The sequence below is a fragment of the Bufo bufo genome, chromosome 11 (genome assembly GCF_905171765.1).
Source record: "Bufo bufo chromosome 11, aBufBuf1.1, whole genome shotgun sequence".
Lineage (NCBI taxonomy): Eukaryota > Metazoa > Chordata > Amphibia > Anura > Bufonidae > Bufo > Bufo bufo.
This window is the reverse complement of record NC_053399.1, coordinates 86,866,961-86,890,236: the sequence shown is the minus strand read 5'-3', so window position 1 is coordinate 86,890,236 and position 23,276 is coordinate 86,866,961. Positions and strand designations below refer to the sequence as shown.

General features: G+C 43.2%; 1 protein-coding gene across 1 annotated transcript; it reads right to left on the bottom strand.

The window, feature by feature from the left end:
* Window positions 1-16,069: 16,069 nt before the first annotated feature.
* Window positions 16,070-22,959, bottom strand: LOC120982248 (C-reactive protein-like). Its single transcript, XM_040412264.1, has 3 exons — window positions 22,884-22,959; window positions 18,363-18,418; window positions 16,070-18,061 (listed from the first exon to the last, which is right to left on the bottom strand). The coding sequence occupies exons 1-3, from the start codon at window positions 22,916-22,918 to the stop codon at window positions 17,463-17,465; spliced, it is 690 nt and encodes a 229-aa protein (XP_040268198.1). The 5' UTR covers window positions 22,919-22,959; the 3' UTR covers window positions 16,070-17,462.
* Window positions 22,960-23,276: the final 317 nt, after the last annotated feature.

Here is a 23,276-nt window from a genome sequence, read left to right as displayed (position 1 = left end):
CTTCAGACATAAACAATAGACCTAAACCAGACAGTCAAAAGTTTAGTATGTCTGTTTGTAACCAGTCATGACAGTCTGGTTGTTAGGTGTCTCCCTAGCAACCAGCCTGCCTCATATGCTCAGAAGGCTGCCTCTTGTCATGACAGACAGTCTGGTTCCCAGGGTTCTTCCTAGCAACCAGTCTGCTTTAGATTAACAGAAGGCCACCTCCTGTACTGACAGACAGTCTGGTTGCTAGGTGTCTATCTAGCAACCAGTCTGCCTCAGATGCTGACAAGGCTGCCTCCTGTCATGACTGACAGTTTGGTTGCTAGGTGTCTCCCTAGCAACCAGTCTGATTCAGATGCTCAGAAAGCTGCCTCTTATAATGACAGTCTGGTAGCTAGTGGTCTCCCTAGCTACCGATCTGCCTCATAAAGCTGAACTGAGGGCAGACTAGGGGTGGTAGTACAAAATCTTAGTATGACGGGCCTTGATATGACTAGCCAGGTGTCAGAGCGCTAGCTCCTATGGTTCTGGCTCAAGTAGAGGAGAAAGTACCACAGAAATCCAGTCACTGAAGGGTCTGTGGGGTTACAGTGCCGCCTTCTGCTCTGTTATGACATGGCTGACAACACCAGGACAATGCTGTGCTTTTTTATTACAAATCCATCGCCTGCTCGCCGGTTATTGTGGTGTGCTATAATACTGTTTACCGCCATTGTGCTTGTTAATGTCTGCCTCTTATTGTTGCTGTTCTCAAAGGCACCAGGAAGGAAAGAATACGGCCAAATGTTTCCCCCATTTCTAAATCAATCAATGCATTGAAAATGATTACACCGGTGGAAAGCCGATGGTTTCACTGACCGAGGAAATACAAAATTATCCGGAACTGTACAGCAACTAATGGAACGATGGCCTTCTATTGTCTGCTGATAACGCAGGAAGCTAAAGAAGGTACAACGCTGCCCCCTCCTGGCCGTACTGGGGCATTGCCAAAAAATAGGACATTGCGGAAAGACACTGTTTACTGTCAGGCAGCAGCGGCTACAGGGACTCTCAATGTGCCCACGTTTACAGTGCCATCAGATGGTAAAGTTGCCAACTCTCCCAGAACGTTTGAGAGTCTCCTGGAAAAAAAAAAGGAGAGATCCAATTCCCCTCGGACCCCCAGAAGAGTTGTCGCCTCCTAGGAGGCAGCACTTTCTTCTGGTATCCTGTACCATCAGACTCAGTCCTGGTGTTCGAACACACAATCAGGGGATGCCATGGGGGGCATGGTCCATGCAAAGGGGCGAGTTGTGTGTTTACATTTCTTTTTCCAGATATCAGAGCGCCCCCTGCTGGCCACAAGCAGTTGGCTGAAAAAACTACTAAATCAGGGGCAGATATACCACCTATGCAGCCGATTCAGCTAAATGGGGGTCCACTGGGGTAATTTCCTAGATGTAGAGCAGTAGCATAAGTGTCTAGAGTGCACTGCCAAAATAGAGCTTAGCTGTGCAGCAAAGTCCCCAGATATAACTTTGCCTGGGGGCCCCAGAAAAGCCAAATCTGCCCCTAATGTTCAACAGTACTAAGAAGTGCCTCCCCAACATCGATTACATAGTGATTCTGTCACGGGTGAGGAAAGTACCGAGGAAGTGCACCCCCTAAACTGCCACCCTCAACCCTGTCCCTGCCTACTTGCACCACCCGCCCTCGGTGATGGGGCGCAACTGGGCGACGGTCCCTGACCTACGTAAGTGTAGAGCAGAGCGAACAGAGAAAGAGAGGAACAGACAGCCAAGGCAGAAGGCGGTACACAAGACTAAGGCAAACAGATAGACAGGGAGGTAGATAAGACAACAGTACCCAGTGATCTGAAAGGCAATGGCGGGTCAACTAGCCGAGGTCGGTCCGGGATGTCACGTCAATACAAGGGATGAGGCAGGAGACAAAATCCGAGAACGAGCCGAGGTCAAATCTGAGAGATAGCGTAGGTACCAAGGGAGCGGGCAGGAAACAAACAAGGTCAATACCAGAGGTCAAGTAGGAAGCAATAATAATAGTATACACAGCCCTAGAGACGAAAATCACAGGCAACCTGTAGCCAGCAGGCCGCCTGTATTTGTAGTGGGGAGTGAGGGTCATGTGATGTGGCCAGCGTCACATGACCGACAGACAGACAAACAAGTCGAGCACCGAGTGATCAGCTCGGCGCTCAAGGCAGACCTAGGAGCAGGGAGCCTTCCATCTAGCAAAGCCGCCCTGGGAAAGAGGCCAAACACAGATCCTCGCTCCCGAAGCTAAGCAGCAGGTCTGCGGCTGATGGGAGACCGAGTGCGCCTTCAGTGCCCCGTTACAGATTCCCTTGACACTGCCTTAGAACTAAATGATAAAACTCTGCACCCCCTAATAGGAGGACATCTTGACATGTATTGTTGAAGTCAATGGGCTCAATGTAAAAAAATATGCAGCAAGCTCCCCCTAGTGGTGCCTTTGAGAAAGAAAAACCTTTAGATTGTGCAATATTCAGAAAACGCGCCTTATGCTAGAATTAAAAAACAAATTTGAGAGTTGGATGGTCGCCATCACAGTTTCCACAGGAGTTATAACACAGTGGGCATAGCAGGATATATAACACAGTGGGCATATCCATTCCGGGTCAGACTGGCCCACTAGAGATTTGAAATGGGATTGTCTGGTGGGTCCAGGTCTAACATGATAGTGTGGCCCTACCAAAACCATAATACTATTGACTAACTTATCTGGGGTCAGAATTTTTTAGGGGGCCTGGGATTTGTTGTAGAGACATAACAAAAGTTGTGATCGGTGGGTCTAAGTGCTGCGACCCCGAGGATCGCTACAATTAGGAGAGAAAAGCACAAGTATAATGTGCTCTCTCTTCACTGTAGAGCACACAAATGGGACAAGCCCTTAGACTTTCTGTTGAGCCAATCTCCCGCAGTGAAAAAATAGACATTAATATGTGAGTGCTTTTCTCTCCTTGTTCTAGCGATCAGTGACGGTCGCATCACAAAGACCCCCATCGATCGCTAGAAGGAGGAGAGAGATGCATGCATATAACATCATCTCTCTCTATACTGTACAAGACTGAATGGAGACTTGCTCATACACATAGATGAGTATGATATTTGAGCACTTCCCTCTCCTTGATCTAGAGATCAGTGAGGGTCTCAGCACAAAGACCCCGATCGGCAGAAGGAGGAGAGAGACGCACACATTTAAAGTTCTCTCTCTTCACTGTAAAGGACTGAATGGATACTTGCCCATAGACTTTCTGGTGAGCCCATCTCCTGCAGTGAGGAGATAGAGTATGATATGTGACTGTTTCCCTCTCCTTGTTCTAGCAATCAGTGAGGGTCTCAGCACTCAAACCCACACCAATCTCTGGAAGGAGGAGAGAGATGCACAAGCATAACATGCTCTCTCTGTTCACTGTTGAGGACACAATCAAGAAGGCCCCATAGACTTTCTGGTAAGCTTGTCTCCAGCAACGAGGAGATAGAGTATAATATGTGGGTGCTTCTCTCTCCTTGTTCTAGCAATCAGTGGGGGTCTCAGCACTCAGACCCCCACTGTTCAAAACTTTTGATATCTCTCTGTGACATTTAAAAAGTTTTACCAAAACTCAGTGACCATGGCAAGAATTCTCTGAAGTTGACAACGTTTTCATCAATGTTACAGTACAGTAAATCATTACTAGAAGATAAATTTATTGACAGCAAATTAGAACATTTTGTCTAAGCACAAACATTTTAAATAAATGCTGTGTGGTAAAAAACCCTTTAGTGGAGAGCAGGGCCGTCTTTAACAAGGGGCAAAAGGGGCAGCTGCCCCGGGCCCAGTTGCTTCTGGGGGGCCCAAGGCAGCTGCCTCTTGAGCCCTGCTAGCCACTGCCCCGGGTGTCAGGCTGTCAGCTACACAGGGGGTGCTGCGATGCCATGCCTGCCGGCACTCCAGGCAGCGTACTGTGAGAGCTGCGATTCTCTAGGACCTTAGATGACATCATCACCATGTGACCAGTAACCTAGCAATATTACTGGTCACATGGCTATGAGGTAATCAAGGTCCTTTAGTTTCTACCAGGAGTGTTGCTGTAGAAGTTTGCCTTAACTGTGGAGCATTTTTTGTGAAGATTACATCAGGCTGTTATGCTAATATACTGTAAACTACTGTATAGTGGGGTGCCTGTATTCTGTGGGGGCCTGTACACTGTGGGGGGCTGTATACTGTATACTGTGGGTGCTGTATATTGTGGAGTGCTATACTGCTGTACTGTATAGTGTGGGGTGCTGTATTGTGTATAGTTTGGGGTGCTGTATACGGAGAGGTGCTATACTGCTCTACTGTATACTGTGAGGTGTTGTATACTGTGGGGTGCTGTATACTGTGGGCTGCTATACTGCTCTACTATATACTGTGGGGTACTGTATAGTGTGGGGTGCTATACTGTGGGGTACTGTATACTGTGGGGTACTGTATACTGTGTGGTACTGTATACTGTGTGGTGCTGTATACTATAGGGTGCTATACTGTATACTGTGAGGTGCTGGGGTGCACTGTAACACTAGGGTGAGCCGAGCCCTGGTTATCCTTCCTGCAGAGCGGTGACCACTTCCAGCCTGAGCCCAGCTGCCCAGAGCAATGATCCTGAGCCGCTGGAGTCTTCAGAACTGGAAGTATTTACAGTCATTCACTGTACTCTACCAGATGTGTGGATTTTTTGTGTGTTAAGTGTTGTGATGGAGGGGGTGATTGCCTGCTAAGGTGTGGGAAGGCGGGATCCAGGGGGCCCAAGTAAATTTTTGCCCAGGGTCCAATCAATATTAAAGACGGCCCTGGTGGAGAGGTAGGAAAACTGGAGAAGGAAATCTGAAGTGATGTCAGTAAAGAAGTTCAAAGTTTTTGTTTTGTTAGATGGTTCCTCTTTCTCCTCTCCATCCTATTGTATGGCCCTCTGGTCTAGGCTGGATGAAGCATGGGTCTTACGTTCACCATGTTTAGCTGAGGAGACATTTTTGATTCTGTCTCACAATCAGTAGCCCCACAAAATTGCCCCTTAGGTAGTTCATCATGCATTTCTTATTATCACTATCGTCATACCCATAAACCAACTTCTAACCTTTTGTAGAAGACAATAACACCATGAGCTTTGACGTTTTCCCATCTCTCTTGTTTCCTGACCCAACATCTCCTGGCTGAAAGCCCCCATGAAGATTCCTATAGCTGTTTCATAGGTTTCATACCTAGGGTATATACACTATTTATACAGTGATTTTCCTTCTTTGGTTTTCAGCACACTTCTAAGTTGTCCACCATTCACCATCTTACTACATACAGTTCAAGGAAAAAAATTGATCAGCGCTTAAGGAACTGAGCTCGTATTGAGCTGCGGAATAAGGACCTCATGTCATTTTTAGTGTACAGTGAACTTCATTGATGTCAAAACCCCAAAAACCTTGGTGGAATTGTGTTTTTTTTTCTTTTCATTTTTACCTCACAAAGAATTTTTCAAGTTTTCCAATACAATACATGGTAAATTAAATGGTGCCATTAAAAAATTCATCTTGTCCCACAAAAAATAAGTCCTCATATGGCTATGTAAATGTAAAAAGAAAAAAAAGTTATGGTTATTGGAACGTGGGGAGTTGATATTGCAAGTGCATTGCCTTTAAAAGTTGTTGTAATGTTTGCATTGTATACTGGAGGGCAGTTCCTTGTTACGCGTGTGAACCCAGTAGTGTTGCAGTAGAGATCTAAAGTAAGTCTGTGGAGAGGAGTTCTGACCCTTAGAATGTAACTGAGCACTTGGTTGAAGACTGCTGCCAGTGCCTTGAATCTGAAGCATTACTAGATTAATTGGGTGTGCGGGGAAGAGTGCTGTGTGGCCGGTGAAGAGTGCCATTTGTATCTTGCAAGTGAATTCAGACCACTTCTAGCATGTTCATATATTGTGGTGTGATGAAGCTGTGTCATGCTTGCCTATAACTGTGACCAGAGTTGCTCTGTGAGCTTTACAGAGACAGTAACCATAAGGTTGTTTGCGCAATAAAGACAATAAATCTATATGCCTAGTGCTGACAGTAACAATAAAGATGAATGGTGAATAAGGACTATAACCATAAACTGTATGAGTAATACAGACTATAACCATCAAGCTGTATGCCTAATGAAAACTGTAACCATAGATCTATATGCCGAATAATGACTGTAACCAATACCTATACAGACTGTAATAAAGCTGTATGGCCAGTAAAGACTGTAACCATAAAGCTGTATACCCAGTAAAGACTGTAACCACAAAGCTGCATGCCCAGTAAAGACTGTAACCATAAAGCTGTATGCCCAGTAAAGACTGTAACCATAAAGCTGTATACCCAGTAAAGACTGTAACCATAAAGCTGTATACCCAGTAAAAACTGTAACCATACAGCTGTATGGCCAAAAAAGACTGTAACCATAAAGCTGTATGCCCAGTAAATACTGTAACCATAAAGCTGTATGCCCAGTAAATACTGTAACCATAAAGCTGTATACCCAGTAAAGACTGTAACCATAAAGCTGTATGCCCAATAAAGACTGACCATAAAGCTGCATGCCCAGTAAAGAGTGTAACCCTAAAGCTGTATGTCCAGTCATTGGTGGCAGTGGCCACAGGGTCCCCTCTCCTCCTCATTGGCGGCAGTGGCAGTTTCTGATCAGAGCCCCAGCAGTGTAATCCTGGGGCTCCAATCGGTTTACATGGCTGCTAGAACGCTACTGAAGTCCTGGCTGCCATGGTCAGCTCCCTGCTGCTGTGTGCACTATGCACAGCTCAGCAGGGAGAGTGTAAGATCCTATTCACCCTAATAGAGCTCTATCAGGGTGAATAGGACAAGGGATGAAAAGATCCCAGGTTCTAGCCCCTAAGGGGGGGAAATAGTTATTAAATAAAAAGTTAAAAAAATAATAATTAAAAAACAAACAAACATCAAAATATAAAGTTTAAATCACCCCCTTTCCCAATTTTACATATAAAATATATAAACCAAAATAAATAAACATATTACATATTGCCACGGCCAAAAAAATGTGAACTATTAAAATATTTTAAAAAATCTCCGATGCGGTGAACGCTGTAACAGGAAAAAAAAAAAAAAAACAGTGCGATTTGCCATTTTTTTGGCACCTTGTTCCCCCAAAAAATAGGATCTGACTGTTCGATTATGGGCCGCGGCAGAATGCACGCAGATTTTTTTGGTGTTTTATTATTTTCGCGTGGTATCAAATGGTATTGAGTATCACAATACTTTTTTATGCTATCGAAATCGAATCTAAATTTTGGTATTGCAACAACCCTATACACACCCCAGCTGCTGCATAACTTCATAATACACACCTCAACTTTGTCAGAAAGTTTTGAAAGGAAAGATTACAGAGCAATATTGTAAATGTTTTTCAGGTTTTTTTTGTTTTTATTTATTGAATCTCCACTTTTCATCCTAATGCCATTTTAGGTCCACCCTTCAATATAGGTTTATAGTGGTCATTACTCCATTTTTCTGATACAGAGCTCCAAATGCCCTGTATAAACCTAGAGCTAAAGGAGTTCTCCAGTTTCATATTGGATGTTTACATGCAGGACTTCCTGTTTTCATCAACTATCTGCTGAGTTTTCTAACCAACCCCAGCATACTTTGCTCTGTTATGCTTCTCAGGGCTTTCTTCACCGGCCACACTGTTCTCTCTGAAGTAGCCATGCCGTCAACACCTTCACTCTCTATGTTAACCATGTGAAACATTACAAAGCAAAGCATACTGGGTTTGGTTCCAGCAGGAAGCTGATGAAAACAGGAAGTTCTGCATGTAAGCATCCTGCCAGAAGGATAGTGCTGACATGAAAAACAGGTATAAAGAGCAAAAATATACAGTGCAGATAAAAACATTTTAAAAAGTTGTTTTTTTTCATTTAAAATGTAAAAAAGTAAACAATATTAACATAATTGGTATCACTACATTCATAAAAGTCATGACAGATTCGGAAAAAAAATAGAACTGCTGTTTTTTGTGTCAAAATGTCATATGTATTCCGAAACCTGAAAATGAAAAAAGTTACATTCCCTTAAAAAAAGTTTAAAAAAAAAAGAAAAATATATAAATTTGGCAACACCATAATTAGTGTTGAGCGAAATGTAGAAAAATTCAATTAGGCTACAAATCACTTTATCAGAAAGCGCATTTCGTTGTAAGTAGTGAGTGGGGAATGGCTGTTGCGCCGCCCACCGTCATTGAACCCCTCAGGTGCCACGCTGATCACTAATCACAGCATCTAAGAATAAGGCCTCATGAACACGACCGTATTTTGTTTCCGTGTCCGATCCGTTTTTTTTGCGGGTAGGATGCGGACCCATTCATTTCATTGGGTCCGCAAAAAACGCGGACAGCACACCGTGTGCTGTCCGCATCAGTATGTCCGTTCCGTTGCTGGGCAAAAAAAATAGTGCATGTCCTATTTTTTTCTAGTTTGCGGAGAAGGATAGGCATTATTACAATGGATCCGCAAAAAAAAACGGATCCGCAAAAAAACGGATGCCATATGGAACGTCATCAGTTTTTTTTGCGGATCCGCAGTTTGCGGGCCGCAAAACACATACGGTCGTGTGCATGTAGCCTAATAGTGAGGGCTTTCAGGGGTTAATCCGATAAAAAAACTCACCTTATCCATTTGAGCATGAAGAGGCCGCCACGGCCATCTTTATTGAAGACTCCATGCGGCATCTTGCACGGTGCATGTTGACGTCATCATGCAGGCCGGCGTGGTGACATCATGCGTCACTGCACACGATATTTTGCGCGAGATGTTCAATCAAGATGGCCGCGGTGGCTTCTTCATGCTCAAATGGATGAGGTATGGGTTGTTGTTTTTTTTTTTATCGCCATTTCACGGAAAATAAATTCGTTATCACATAGCACAAGGAAATTTGTCTTCGATTCACTCAGCCCTAACCATAATTGTGCTGAAGTGCAGAATGAAATTTTCACGTCATTTATATGACTTGGGGAATATGAAACAAGAAAAACAATATCAAAATATATGGTACATTAAATTCATCCCACAAAAAAAAAAAAAAAAAAGCCCTCATATGGCCATGCCAGCAGAAAACTTAATAAAAAAGATAACTTTTGGAATTGATGAGAAAAAAATTTAAATAAAAAAAGGCAAAAAAGTCCTTGTATGCTGCATTATCATTGAGTTTATAGGGGCTTTCCAGCCTGGAGATATTGATGACCTATCTTCAGGATAGATCATCAATATAAGATCAATGGGCATCCAACAACCGGTAACCCCACCGATCATCTGTTTTGGGTAACCGCCAGCTACGGAAACTATACAGTGAACAGAAGGCTCTTCCACTATGTAGTTGGAGTGGATGCTGAGCTGCAGCACCCTGGCCCAGCCACTACACAATGGATGGAGCCTTCTGCTTCCTGCTCTATCCATGGTATAGTTTCTGGCTGATCAGTGGGGTGGCAACAATTTGATATGGATGTCCTATCCTGAGGAAAGGTCATCAATATCTAAGTCCCAGAAAGAAAAACTTTAACATATAATCAGTATGTAGTTAGCTCCTCCTAGTGGTGGCAGCTGTCAGTTAGAATTATATCATTGATATCTATGCAGGGTATATGGAGCTCATTTGAATTTTCAATTTATTCTAAAAAGCAAAGAGGTATCTGCCAGAGAAAGATAACCTTCCCGATAGCGCTATCTTCCCTTGTTATGTTCCAAGATTTGCTAAAAAGTTGGACATTGAATCATAGGGAGCCATTTCCAGAAAGTGGCACTAGCGAGACGGTTCAGTGTAACGGTCACGTACACACACACACAGGGGAGAGGATAGTGAACACTGCGCTCCACCCTCACCCCTGGCCTTGCCTATTTGCCTCACGAGTCCTGATGACAGGGGACAGCTGGATGGCAGTCCCTAACTTAGTATACGTGCGGGAAGGACAGACAAGACAAATAACGGATAGTGAACGGACCGGGTTAAAACCAAGAGGACAACGCAGTACAGAGGGATAAGCAAAGAAAGGTCAGGAGAAGCCGGGGTCATAAATACCAGGAAAGTCGAGAAGTACCAAAGGAGTCCGCAAAGAATAGTCAGTTGGAAGCCGAGGTCAATATACCAGGAAGGATGCACAGTACAGGAGGAGCAGGCAAAGGATCGTCAGGGAATAGGATCAGGTAAGTACACAAGTATCCAACAACTGCCAGGAACCTAAATTAACAGGCAACCTGTGGCCAGCAGACTGCATGTATTTATAGTGGGGAGTGAGGGTCATGTGACGTGGCCAGAGTCACATGACCAACAGACCGACCAGTCGAGCACCGAGTGATCAGCTCGGCGCTCAAGGCAGACCTAGGAGCAGGGAGCCTCCCAGCTAGCAAAGCCGCCCTGGGAACGAGGTCAAACACAGATCCTCGCTCCCGAAGCTAAGCAGCAGGTCTGCGGCTGATGGGAGACCGAGTGTGCCTTCGGCACCCCGTTACATTCAGATTCTTTGGAAGTTAGCTCTTTGCATATTGTTTTCCCATGGAGTCTCCATACCACCAGTCCGCCCTTCCCCAATCACATATTAATTGACTATCCTAAGGACTTCCTGAAAAATGCAGCTGGCAATACATTTCTCCTGCAGACAGGGTCCCAAGAAGAGAATCCCACCTCCATGATATCCATAGGCTCAACTATAGCCTATGGATAGTGTTTTGTCAGGTGTTGCATAATTAAAGCCACACAGTTTTACATTTTGCCCACCAGGTGGCGGTAGAACACCATGAACAATCATTCTAATAGCTTACAGAAAAATCTTATAATGTAAATTGTTAGTCTGGGTCTGAATGAAGAAGTTATAGTGGATATCGGTCCTTTAGCCCCGGGAAAGATTGTCCAAAATGACAGGAAGACCCACAGTAATCTCGACCTAATGCACCCTTACACTGTCCCGACACGTGTGGCTTCAGCAAAGGACTTACCATATGGAAAAAAATCAACAAGTGTATAAAAATACATATAGCCCACAACCATGTGTCTGAGAAGGTAACAAGAAATATGCTCTCTAATGAATGGGCTGGGACAGTGTAGGAACATTATATGGTGCATTAGGGTGAGGCTTCTGTGTGGTGTTGCCCTTTTAGGACCTAAAATCGGTTTTCTAGCAAATATAAAAATAGCTAGTCATTAGCGAGGAAAACTTTTCAGTAGTGTACTTCTCTTTGAAATTTCCCTTCCCTCCATGACTGCTGCTATGACCAGAGGTTCAGTAGTTGTACTGTGTCCCAACACAAGAGAAAAGGGCCCTCCATCTGTGTGAAGAAGTCCTCATAGCACCTGAACCAACACTTTTCCAACCTGCATACCTTGGTTCCTTCCCTCTTTGAAGAGTCTTCTCCCCTCTGTACCCACATCTGAGCAGCCGACCACAGCTCCCAAACTGTAGCACCACCTCCCTTGCAGATTGTATGAGCTCCCCTTACTTGTGTCACGTATACACATGACCTCTAACTGTCTGACTATGAAAACCGCCTTCCTAATTGGAACAGCATGCTGATGTCATCTGCCCATTTCACATCAGCTGTTGCTAATGGAGACCTCTCCTGGGAAAGCAACTTCAGAAGTCCCTGCAGCAAAGTCCATATTCCTGTATAGGGTTTAAAGGGTGACTACCAAGTAAATCATTTGACTCTACTCTTGGGATTAGCCCAAGACCAAAAAGACGTAGCAGCCCGGTAGGTCAATTCTCAGATTTCACCTCACATGTCACCTCCACGCTACCATACTCTGTTTATGCTCTCAGATACAAGACTTCTTTCGTGCATTTCCCTCATTTTTGGATTTCCCTACCTCTTTCCGTTTGATACTCCATAGCCCTTCAAAGCTACAGACCCTCTCTTAAGACTCAACTGTTCCAAAAAGCTCCAAAATTTGTACTAAACAGTCCTTCCACCAATATGGTCTCCATTTGATGTATAGAACTCCGTACTCCATTCTCCAACCTTACCTGAACTGAACCGACTGTATATTACATGTTTTTATGATGCCGTCAGCTCATATCTGATCGGGGATCTCTTGTATTTAACTGTGAGTTTAGTAGAAGAGATCCGCAATTGGATATCAACCGACTGCATCATAAAAAAGCACTAAGATAAAGTCAGTTGAGTTCAGTGGAACTGTGGTCAGCCCGAGAAATCCAGCAGAAACATGGAATATGTGCCCTGGGTCAACCACGACCGTGTGCATATGCTCTTTTCCTGAGCAATTTGGTTTTTACAGATCTTGCTAGGTCTTGCTCACTAGCTAGAGCCTGTAAAAGAGCTTTTATACGTTTGTCTGTCTTATGCCTGATTCCTGGTTACTAACCTGAGTTCACCATATTGTTCCTATGCTGCCTGCCCTGATCTTTGGATTGTTTCACGCATTCCCACAAAATCTGCCAGCCCTGATCTCTGCCTTTTATTGACTACATGTATGACCTGCTCCCTCTGTGCCATGTATCGGTGTCTCTGATCTCCATGGGTCAGCAGACATCCACAATGGGACTATTCCAAGAGGTAGCAGCCTGGTGTTTCCCCTGCAGCGAAGTCAGATCTCTATATAGAGGTTAAACGGTGAATACCAGGGGACTGCCATGACACTGTTCTTAGGTCTAACCTAGAGATGAGCGAATTTTTCAAAAGATAATTGTTAACTTGCATAAAGCTGGAAAAGGTTATAAAAGTATCTCCAAAAGCCTTGCTGTTCATCAGTCCACAGTAAGACAAATTGTCTATAAATGGAGAAAGTTCAGCACTGCTGCTACTCTCCCTAGGAGTGGCCGTCCTGTAAAGATGACTGCAAGAGCACAGCGCAGACTGCTCAATGAGGTAAAGAAGAATCCTAGAGTGTCAGCTAAAGACTTACAAAAGTCTCTGGCATATGCTAACATCCCTGTTAGCGAATCTACGATAAGTAAAACACTTAACAAGAATGGATTTCATGGGAGGATACCACAGAGGAAGACACTGCTGTCCAAAAAAAACCATTGCTGCATGTTTACAGTTTGCACAAGAGCACCTGGATGTTCCACAGCAGTACTGGCAAAATATTCTGTGGACAGATGAAGCCAAAGTTGAGTAGTTTGGAAGAAACACACAACACTATGTGTGGAGAAAAAGAGGCACAGCACACCAACATTAAAACCTCATCCCAACTGTGAAGTATGGTGGTGGAGGCATCTTGGTTTGGGGCTGCTTTGCTGCGTCAGGGCCTAGATGGATTGCTATTATCGAAGGAAAATTGAATTCCCAAGTTTATCAAGACATTTTGCAGGAGAACTTAAGGCCATCTGTCCACCAGCTGAAGCTCAACAGAAGATGGATGTTGCAACAGGACAACGACCCAAAGCATAGAAGTAAATCAACAACAGAATGGCTTAAACAGAAGAAAATACGCCTTTTGGAGTGGCCCAGTCAGAATCCTGACCTCAACCCGATTGAGATGCTGTGGCATGACCTCAAGAAAGTGATTCACACCAGACATCCCAAGAATATTGCTGAACTGAAACAGTTCTGTAAAGAGGAATGGTCAAGAATTACTCCTGACCGTTGTGCACGTCTGATCTGCAACTACAGGAAACGTTTGGTTGAAGTTATTGCTGCCAAAGGAGGTTCAACCAGTTATTAAATCCAAGGGTTCACATACTTTTTCCACCTGCACTGTGAATGTTTACATGGTGTGTTCAATAAAAACATGGGAACATTTAATTCTTTGTGTGTTAGTTTGTCAGTTTAAGCAGACTGTGATTGTCTATTGTTGTGACTTAGATGAAGATCAGATCACATTTTATGATCAATTTGTGCAGAAATCCATATCATTCCAAAGGGTTCACATACTTTTTCTTGCAACTGTATAACCGACAACGTGAACTGAGAATATATTTTTCTTTCTGTACTGAAATAGGCCACTAAAGTCTTTCACAAATAAATGCAACAGTGAAGTGCGTATATTTTTTTCCTTTTTGTACTGAAATAGGCCACTAAACTCTTTCTACACAAATAACTGCAGAAGTGAACTGAGAATATATTTTTCTTTTTCCACCGATATAAGCCTCTAAAGGCTTTTCAACATAGCACTTGCACCCCAATAACAAGAACAAATTGCTGGAATGCCAGAGCTGTATAATTGCTATTTGGATCCCCAAATAATGTTTCCCAGCAATTGTAAATCGCTTTTTTTTCACAATGAGGTTTTTCTAGCACTGTCCATAGCAACTTCAGACGTCTCTCCCTGCACTAAGATGCTGTTAAATTAATCCTCCCTATCCTTTCCCTGCACTTATAAATCGTTTTTTCAGGGGGGTTTTCACAATGAGGATTTTCCTATTGCTGTCCCTAGCGCTTTTTCACATCTGTCCCTGCACTGGAAAATGTCTGACTCTCTAAGATGGCCACCGTATTTATAGGGCTGCTCCACCACAGGGCTGGCTGGCTGCCGATTGGCTGCATGCAAGGCATTATGGGTCAGCCCGCCTTCCCAGAGCTCCTTACCCCATGTCCTCACACGTGTAGCCACCATTTTAGGAAAATTGTGATTCATTACCACGAAGCGCAAGGAAATTCGCATTCGTTCCGAATTGAATTTTTCCTGAAGTTCGGATCGAATTCCACTTCATCTGATTCGCTTCGCTCATCTCTAGTCTAACTCAAAGTCAAACTGGTTGGCTGGTTGGTTGACACAGTGGTTCCACAACCTTTGCCTGTAACACATATATATTAGTTCTTGTCCAGAATCTTTAACTTCCTCTCAGTTTGGAAATTTTGCATGGTAGAGAGACTTACTTAACACTCAGACCAGGGAGGAGTTACGGGTAGTGGCTGAAGAAGAACTGACTTAATTGTGGCTAGTCAGGGTTTCTCACATTATACTTATCAATGCACTGCTCCTCTGTGGACCCATACTCTGCCCTCATCCTTGTAAATATATAAAAGACAATACAGAGTAAGTCCAACTATAAATAGAGAGCAGAGGAGGATTGGCCATAGACCTTACAGGGAAATTTCCCTGTGGGCCGATGCCAAGGGGGCCACCTGAGCCCTCCTAACGGCCGGACAAAGGAGGTTTTTGGGGATGTATTTTGTGCTGATGGGGGCAGTATTTTGTGATGAACTGTGGTATTTGGCTCTGTTGGGGTGGTATAATGTGCCACAGTATGGTATTTCTGGCCCGCCTATTTGTGTTGGCCCTGCCTTCCATCAATTAAAATAAGGCTACTTTTAGTATTTTTTCCAGGGCCACTTTAAGCTCCCAGTCGGCCTTTGATAGAGAGTATTTAAAGCCTGAGGCATACAAAAGTACAGTATGGTTCCATTGAAGCCTATAGGTGCTTTAGTATGGCACCTTAAGACTACAGGTGTAAATGCGTCTAAGGAGTTGGTCTATTTTGTGTCTCTCCATTTAGGACTAGCATCAGGGAAGAAACCTACCTATTTTCCATGCCTATGGGAGTTGTCTATGTCAGCAACTGCAGAGGTCAGCACAGTTGCCATGGGTCTACAACTGGGGGGTGTTAATAAGACAAACAGAAGCTGTTTCCATCATTCATGGTCCAGTGCTTGGCTCACAGCCTTGAAAGAGTTCATACAGCAGATGTGATGCCTGAGTGGGTCCGAGTCACTATTAGAGTCTTTGCAGAGATTGTGCTAGGCGGTGATAGGCCTATGTGACTGCAGGAGTCTGCATGATCCCTCTTTTTTGAGCTGGGACAAGCCAAAGTTGCCAGTGTCTCTGAAATTCAGGACAATCCAGGTACATTTTTGACCACTATAGTGCCCTTCCTGTGGACTGGTGTTACTTTTAAAGAAGTAAAACAAAGTTCAGTTTCTACGGCACTTCTGTGCATGGGGATGCATTGGGGGTAAACCCCAGTACAACATCTGGCAGCCATTTGAATTATCCATGAGCAGGTCTGTGGAGCTTGTAGATCAGAGTTTTGACCAATCGGGTTCACTGGTGCAAAGAATTGAATGTGAGGTCATATGACAAGCCAGACAGTGGTCAGCATGTGGATGAAGTCTTATAATATTTTATTTTTAGGGAAACCCCTGATAAATTTTAATGATCAGCCATTTTGTAGAAAGTAATATAATAGGCAAAACTCAAGCCCAGAGAGAAGGTATAACATAGGATTGCAATGAATAAATGTCTGTCCTCCACGGAAATAAGTTGTATATTAGAAGATTATAAGGGTACATTATAAAACCCTGGATAAGAATAAAAAAGCATGGTGCACACAGCTGCATCCAAGAGTCCTTAAAGAGTTCGTCCTATCTGGACATCTATGGCATTTCGATAGGATATACCATAAATGTCCTACAGGTGCCAGTCCCACCTCTGGGACCAGCTTCTATCTCAAGACGGTGAATGGAGACCAAGCTGCGCATGCCTGGCCTTCTCTATTCACTGCTTTGACACTTCCAAAAATAGCTGAGCGTTGGCTTGGTTATTTTGGAGGTCCCATAGCGATGAATGGAGAGGTGGCCCCAAATACACAGCGTCCACTCCATTAATTGTTGTGGGACTTTCAAAAATAACTGAGTATGCATGCATAGGATGGAATGGAGAGGAAGGATGCATGTGGGCGTGTTCTTTGTCCACGTCGTGGCCCCTTTCTTATCCTATGGATATGCCATAAATGTTCAGATGGGACAACCCCTTTGAAGGAGGACTACCATTTACAGACAATGATGGTATATCAGTGTGAGATGGATGTGGGTCCCAACACTAACCTGTACTAGAAAAAGGAAAATCAGATTCTGATTGGTTAATGAAACCCATTGCCCTTATCATAATAATGAGCATTCAGGAATGGGGAAGAATGGTCATGGGGACACAGGTAGAGAAGTCCTTCTGACAAGATTCCAGCAACTTCAACCTGTGGTAACTAAAGTCAGGAGAGTTGAGAGTGGTTGAACTTGATGAATCTCTGTCTCTTTTCAACCAGTGAAATAGGAATATCCCACAGGGACATAGCTTTTTGGGGGTGCAGTCTGCAGAGATAATAGCCACATTCTTCTCTAATGCTTAGGGGGGACCATATTACAGATTTTACATTGGGACAAATGCTATAAATGTCAGGTGGGGGTCTCAAAGGTAGAGGAGAATGTGGATCCATAACTCTGGCTGGGCACATAAATAGGGCCAACCTTCTCTTAAGAAATTGTGTGGAAAAGAGGTCACACCTTTTCGTGATTCTCCCCCTTGAAGTCTATGTACAGTATGGTACACAAAGAGTCATGGGGACCTGCCAAAGCTTCTAAAAGTCACTTCTCTACCTGGTCCCCTATATGAACTAGACTGCTTAATCTGCCCTACTGGGGTTAGAGGTCTCTTGTTTTCTTAATAAGTTGGGATCGCAGAGGTTCACCTACAAAATAGCATCCTGAAAATTGTAAAATAAATCCACTAACATTTCTTTGATGGCTTATACAAGAGGACATCATCAATCTCGTAGTCCACAAACTCCCAGTTAATGACATTTCCACAACAATTATAACTACTTTTAGAGTACATCAATTGCATCTCACTGGGGTGGAGAGCCTGATCCCACATGTTAACATTTCTAATTTCACCCAAATAAGAAGTAAGTCCTGCATAAGCGAGATCCTGCCCGAGGACTGCAGTAACCTCTGGGTCTATGATGAAACCTGGCTTTAAGACCTTCCTTGGAAAAAGTTTCCCATTGACAACAAAATGGATGATCCCAGTGCTGGACTCCCAGGTCACACAGATGAGTCTCCACTCCATGCTCTCTGTGCTGATCTTATAGGAAACATACTGTTGGTCTAGGCTAATGAAGTAATAATCTGATTGCCGGTAGAGCTGGAACAGTGCTATGGAATTATTTTCATTCTTCAGTTTGAAGAGGGAGTCTCTCTGGAGGATGTCTGTGTAGGATTGCAGACAGACAGTGATATTGCTCAGTGGTCCAGTAGTGGTGGGCTTCAAAACCACTTTTGCTGTTCTGCCGATTTTGTAAAACACAAAAGATGCTCCATGCAAATCTGAAAGAGAAAGAAACAATGATGCCTAAAGGAAAGTTCAAATCAGATCCCTGTCATCATTCTAGGGGAAGAGTGAAAAGTAGTGACAGAGCAAAAGGAGAATTGTTTGTTATACGGCCCAACAAAGAGATAGATAGATAGATATGAGATAGATAGATAGATAGATAGATAGATAGATATGAGATAGATATGAGATAGATAGATATGAGATAGATAGATAGATAGATAGATATGACATAGATGATAGACAGAAAGACGATAGCAAGTGCCAGTGAAATACCCAGCTTACTAACTGACTCACTCTCATTGGCGCAACATCCAGAGATGACCACAAGCAGCAGAACCGGGATCTTCATCCTGTACAGAACACAGACACAGGACCTCATTTCAGTGGATGCTATCTATACTTTATTACTAGTGTCGAGCGAGCATGCAGCAGTTCGTGTCGAGCAGTGTTCAGCCAAATACTATGTATGCTCGAGCACAATGAAAATCAACGGGAGACTCGAGCATTAAACCAGGCACCCCCTGCTCTGAAGAAGAGAGAGTGCCTGGTTTACAGAAAAAGGTTAGAAATTGATGGAAACTGTTGAGGAACGGTTGAGACGTGTGCATATATATCCATGCATGCCTGCAAACACGTGCGGGCATGCATGGTATATATATGCATACATTAACCACCGCATCATGGGGTGATGCCCATGGTGATCCCCAGGGGCTCATGGTGGCCCCTGTGGGAAATATGTGGTCCCTGGAAGCTGTGCCCCTTTATAATCCCCCTTATATTAGTATATATATGTGCCCCCTTATATATGTCCCCTGTATGTGATGCCCCAGATATATGCGAGGGTGTGTGTATATATAGATATGTGTGTATGTATTTGCACACGTGTCTATGTATATACACTTATGTCAGCATGACAGTATGTATGTGGGCTTATTGCTGCCCATTCATACCCCCGGTTTTGTATGTGTTTATAGATGAGCCCCCAAGCATCTGTGGATATATATATGCATATATGCAATTCCAACTGTTATCAGCAGAGTTGTTTAGAGGAAAACTTGTGCTGATAGCCTGTAGGATAACAGCTGATTAGCATCTAGTCCCCTTTTGTTCAGGCCCAAAGCAATCAGACTCTGTGGCACCGTTGTGAGGGGACCTTCTAACCAGAGACATCATAACCTGTTTTCCACACCTCTGCCCCATGGCCATGCCCATTACTCCCAGCATTTTTGGGACTAGGAGGGGGGACTAAGGCACACTATGATGTCACATGCCTGAGGAAGGAGGAGGGGGTTGCTTTTGGGCTATAAAACCCCGAACCGGCCAGAGGTGCCTTCTCTTGCAACCAGACTAGATTCAGAGACGCATAGGAGAGAGGAGCTCCATGATGACCACCTGGATAAGGCCTAAGTATCACCCCTGGTCCTGTAACCCCTATATTTGTGTCCTCGATGTGATGTGACCCTGGGCCCTGATTTACCCTTGCCGTGTTACTGGACACCCTGATCCCCCAAACCCTTGCCTTATTGTATCCTTGTTTGTACCCCTGATCCTGTGCCACTGGTTCCCCTGATTGTATTTGTGGTTACCCCCACTGTATCTATTACTGGACACCCTGATCCCCCAAACCCTTGCCTTATTGTATCCTTGTTTGTACCCCTGATCCTGTGATCCCCCAAACCCTTGCCTTATTGTATTCCCCTGTTGTACCCCTGATCCTGTGGCCCTATTAGTACCCCTGATTACCCCCACTCCCTGCTGTGTAACCCTTGGTTACCCTTAACCTCTCCTGCCCTGAGTCCCCCTATAATCATATATCCCCTGTGTTCCCCCAGGATTGTAGATCCCTCATATCCCCTGTTCCGTAATAACCCCTGGTTATTCCCCGTCAGGATTGGGTGGGCTGCTGGTAAAGTGCATGCATGTGTATTAGTACAATTGTAGGTAGATGTTGGGGAGGACTGGGGAATGTGTTAGTGTAGTTAGTACTGAAATAGTGTATTGTTACTTATATTGTTGTCTGCTGCTATAAATATATATATCTATTCCATTGATATAGATATATATAATTATAAGCAAATATTAGACATAACCCTGTGTCCCTTGGCCTGCAGGTAATAACCCCTGCATAGCCACCATTCTGTTTAACTCCTTGTACCCCATAGGGACAGTGATTAGTCAGGCGGGTGTGTTACTGATATTTGTGTGGATACGAATGTATTATTGTATTATATAGATAGTGTGTGGGGTGGAATTTGGGATTGTGCTGTGTAGAGTAGTTAGGCTTGTATTGTGTTTATTGTAGTACCATTTCTATACTGTGGTGTGTACTTCTGTATGTATATATATTCATATCCATTGATCTATGAATATATATAGATATAGCATATTGTTAGACTTGTATAATTGTATTGTGTAATAAATATTCCTTATTGTTCATAATACAGTGTATGGTGTTTTTACTAGTCGCCGCCGTAGTATAGTGATAGTAAGTCGCACGTAGTGTAGTTCAGTGTAGTGTATAGGCAATCAGAGGTAATCAGTAGTGTTTTATGTTTATTTAGGTATAAATGGGCGGGGTCATCAATAGACGGCTCCTCCTATTTATGAATATTAATTATCGATATTTGCATAAATATTGATGATTAATATGCCCCCTTAACAGAAACACCAACGAAATGGTTTGGAAACAGCATGGGGAGAATGTCTGGATGCATCTCGGACTTCCACTACCTATGACATACAATAGACAACCACACAAAGGCTATATGCCAAAAGCTGGGTATGTGGAAGCCAACAATCTATCCATGAGACAGATACAGTCAACATACCTTACAATGGCAGCCTTGTGCACTATGAGACATTCCAAACCAGCTCTCACCTGACTGAGAGCCAGTAAGCCTCAAAGTTACTTCATAACTGTTGGATGGCTTGGGTGGACCTGCACACCTAGATCATTATCATTAGTGTGACAAAAAGTTTTCTGATTGTCCTAATATAATATTCAATAATCTTTCTATACAGTCTTGTCATGTAAACTAATTTGCATAATTGTGGGCATATGCAAATTAGCAGAATCTGCTTGTTTTTCAGCTGAAACACCATTCACGATTAGAATATTCGCGATCAACATTACTCATGAACAGCGCCATCTATTGGTTTCATAGTCTTGTCATAAGACTATGAAACCAATAACATATAAAGCATCATCAATCCTTACATAAAGATGCACTACAATGAGACTACAATACAATAAATCGCCATGAACTCCGAAATGAGACACTGTACACCTCCAGGAATACCTGTAATTAAAAAAACTTTAAACCACATCACCTGTATAGAAGGGGAGAGGGTTAGGGGGGGAAGGGAAATGTTTAGGGAAAGGATTATTGCACTGTTTATATGTGTTTTATCTTTATTTTCACTGCACATATCTGTAAAAAAGGAATATGACCTGTAATTTGATCCAATATGTACCTTTGAATGTAAATGTGAAAATTATATCAAAACCTAATAAAATGTATTTAAAAAAAGACTATGAAACCAATAGATGGCGCTGTCCATGAGTCATGAACAGCGCCATCTATTGGATTCATAGTCTTTTCATAAGACTATGAATCAAATAAATGGCGCTGTTCATGAGTAGTGTAGATCACGAATATTCTAATTGTGAATTTTAAGCGTGAATTTCCCATGCAAATGGTTTTTCAGTTGAAAAACAAGGCAGATTCTGCTCATTGGCATGTCTTTCCCATATGCCCATGTTTATGCAAATGAGTTTACATGATAAAACTGTATAGAAAGGTTATTGAAAATTATGTTAGGACAATCAGAAAACTTTTTGTCACCCTAATGATAATGATCTAGGTGCACCCAAGCCATCCAACAATTATGAAGTAACTTTGAGGCTTACTGGCTCTCAGTCAGGTGAGAGCTGGTTTGGAATGTCTCATAGTGCACAAGGCTGCCATGTAAGGTATGCTGACTGTTATCTGTCTCATAGATAGATTATTGGCTTGCACATACCTGGCTTTTGGCATATAGCCTTTGTGTGGTTGTCTATTGTATTTCATAGGTAACAGGAGTCGAAGATGCATCCAGACATCCTTCCCATGCTGTTTTCAAACCATTTTGGTGGTGTTTCCATTCATTCCTAACCTTTTTCTGTAAACCAGACACTCTTTCCTCTTCAGAGCAGGGGGTGCCTGGTTTAACGCTTGGCTTTTCCTATTGACTTCCATTGTGCTCGGGTGCTCGATGTGTTCGGCCAGAGCACCCGAGCACTTTGGCGCTCGATCAATACTAGTTATTACATCACCAATCATCACATGTACATATTCCTGGAATCTCTCAGGACTGGAGATACATTAGTGGTGATAACGAGGGCAAGGATTTTACTTTTCTTCCTCTCAGTCCTTCTTTTAAAGAACCCTATAGACAGTCTTTCCACTGCCTGAAATGGCTACAGGTCCTTTGTGAAAGGGACCAATACCTTGACTGTCTGTAAAATTTACTTTTTCATTGCCTTTGACCACCTAAGCCACTAGTGAAATTAGAATAAAATCTGACTATGTAGGGGGAAGGTGGTACTTTGGTTGTTGCCCAGAGACCCATTTTCTATAAAACTGGCCCCGAATGGCTGATGACAAAGAATAATAGATTGTAATCATCTTTATAGCAGCTCAAACAAGGGGTTGTCACTACTTTTCTAAATACTTAAAAAAGAGATAGGACCTACTCAAGTCCAGCAACCTTGACCCAAAACCCCATAGACTACTTTATTTATTACATATCACATCTTATGTAATGTTCACTTACCTTGATTCAGACTTGATTGGTCCAGAGTATCTCATCTAGAGTGTAAAGAGGCTGTGTAATGACTGAACTTCCCTCATACCATATTTTATATATTGTTGAGATGTCCCACCCAACCAACCCCCTTACCCCATCCTCCCATCTGTTTTTGTACATATACTCCTTTGTTAAATCAGCTTCTCAACATTTCCAGGAATAAACTAGTGAAACCGCAAGACCGGACATCCAGTGTAGGAAAACCTGAAGAGTGATATAGGTCTGGCAGTAGATAGAGGAGTTTTAGAATGTGATTATGAGAAATAAAGCCTGACAAACACCGATTGGGCTCTCCCTTTCTCTTAGAAGGATCCCTTGAAGATAAACACTAATCACAGGCGTCCAGCTGAATCTGCGTAG

Bases quoted from the DNA above. Each gene is read 5' to 3' on its own strand.
- LOC120982248 (XM_040412264.1), bottom strand. From the start codon at position 22,918: ATGAGATACTCTGGACCAATCAAGTCTGAATCAAG. The intron at 18,419-22,883 runs GTAAGTGAACAT...TGTTCTGTACAG, and splicing joins CCAATCAAGTCTGAATCAAG to GATGAAGATCCCGGTTCTGC. The intron at 18,062-18,362 runs GTGAGTCAGTTA...TTTCTCTTTCAG, and splicing joins TGGATGTTGCGCCAATGAGA to ATTTGCATGGAGCATCTTTT.